General features: G+C 58.3%; 1 protein-coding gene across 1 annotated transcript; it reads right to left on the bottom strand.

Moving 5' to 3' along the window:
* Positions 1-23: 23 nt before the first annotated feature.
* On the bottom strand, positions 24-1486 carry LOC130588297 (zinc finger protein 239-like). The gene has a single exon (XM_057389237.1). The coding sequence runs from the start codon at positions 910-912 to the stop codon at positions 247-249; it is 666 nt and encodes a 221-aa protein (XP_057245220.1). The 5' UTR covers positions 913-1486; the 3' UTR covers positions 24-246.
* Positions 1487-1707: the final 221 nt, after the last annotated feature.

The raw sequence follows: 1707 nt of genomic DNA, 5'->3' as shown, positions 1-1707 counted from the left end.
TTTGGATTAATGAAATCGGCTCTTTCTAAAGATTTTCCACTGTCAATCTGAGTCTGCGTGGGCGTTCCTGCCCCTGTGCTCATGCAGGTGCTTACAGGGATCCAGGAGGATGTGGAGACCACCAGCCAGGTGTCATCCCAACGGGATCACCAGGAATGTGGGTCACCAGGTCTCTGCCCAACGTGGGTCCTCTGATGGGGGATGAAGGTGGAGCAGCGCACGGAGCTCTTCCCAAACTCGGGGCACTCACAGGACTTCCCTCACCGGTGGCAGCGTTGGTGTCAAGTGAGAGCTGCCGGAGAAGCTCTTCCCACACTCAGGACACTCGTAGGGCCTCTCCCCAGTGTGGATGCGCTGGTGGGTGACGAGGGTGGAGTTGTACTTGAAGCCCTTCCCACAGTCAGGGCAGCGGAAGGGCCTCTCATCTGTGTGAATCCGCTGGTGCAGGAGGAGATTGGAGCTGTTTTGAAACCTCTTCCCGCATTCAGGACACTCATAGGGTCTCTCCCCGGTGTGGATGCGCTGGTGGCAGATCAGTTCAGAGCTGCAGCTGAAGCCCTTCCCACATTCCCCACACGCGTAGGGCCATTCCCCAGTGTGGATCAGCCGGTGACGGATCAGGTCGTGGCTCTGGCTGAAGCTCTTCCCACACTCCAAGCACTTGTAGGGCTTCTCCCCAGCGTGAAGCTGCTCATGAACCTCCAGCTCCACGCCCTGGCTGAAGCTCTCGGTGCCTTCATGGCACAGGGTGGGTCTTTTCCCCTCAGAGCACCCTGGGCTGGATTTGGAGCCCCTCCTTGCGCAAGATCTCTGGGGCTTTTCCTTCTCGTTGGATTCCTGTGCTCTGGAGCTGCTCAAAACGGCCTCTTCCATGAGGTTCTGTTGGGACGATTTGTCCTCCTTGGTCTCCATCCTCAGCTCATTGTCTGGGGGAGGAAGGACAAGGAGAGGGGGGGATTTGCTTCATGCCAGAGGGAAGGGGAATGAGATCTTCACAATCCATCCCCAGCAGGACGGCGTCAGCAGCGGGGTTTTCCTGCAGCCGCGGCGATGCTGGGCTGGGAGATGGAGCAGGAGAGAGGGGAAAGGAGCAGTGCTTTCCTCCTCACCTTCCTGGGGGTCCTGGGACATCTTCCTCAGAAGCCTCCTTCTCTATGCAGCCAATGGTTGAGAATAGGAAATCCTGCTTGGGGGAAAAACAAGGGATGAGCAATTTAGGTTTGAAGGTCCCTCTGCCCAAGTCTATCTCCAGACTTCTCTCCTTATTATCTGCTTGGGCGCACAAGGGGGTCCAAGGAGTCCCCCCTCCCCCTCTCCAGGCTGTTGAGGGTGCCGAGAATTGTGGCACTGCCCCCTCTCTGGGCTCCCCACTTTGAGATCCTGGGGGACACAGGGCTCTGCTCCTCCACAGTGCCGGGGACCCCCTGGTCCCACTATTACCCCTCTCTGTTCTCCCTACTCAGGGGGTCTCAAGGTTCCCCCCTCTGGCTCTGGGTTGGAGGTGACAGTGCCTGACCTGGGCTGACCCAATCCCCACTGTGGGGAAACCCCGCATCCACCATCCCCCTGTCAGGGCTCTGTTGGCAGCCATCACCAGGAGCCCCCAATGTCCTCCCCAAGGGGCATTTTCTGCTCAGCTGTGGAATTCTTCAACCTGGAAACAGCCCCCTGCCCAGAAAAACAACCCAGGGACCCCCCAAGATATTT

Source organism: Malurus melanocephalus, unplaced genomic scaffold (assembly GCF_030028575.1).
Source record: "Malurus melanocephalus ecotype Western Australia unplaced genomic scaffold, MMel_1.1 scaffold_4192, whole genome shotgun sequence".
Classification (NCBI taxonomy): domain Eukaryota; kingdom Metazoa; phylum Chordata; class Aves; order Passeriformes; family Maluridae; genus Malurus; species Malurus melanocephalus.
The sequence above is the reverse complement of the archived record's forward strand: the minus strand, read 5'-3'. Positions and strand labels throughout refer to the sequence as shown.

Excerpts from the sequence above, each read along its gene's own strand:
- LOC130588297 (XM_057389237.1), bottom strand. The coding sequence starts at position 912 with ATGGAGACCAAGGAGGACAAATCGTCCCAACAGAACCTCATGGAAGAG.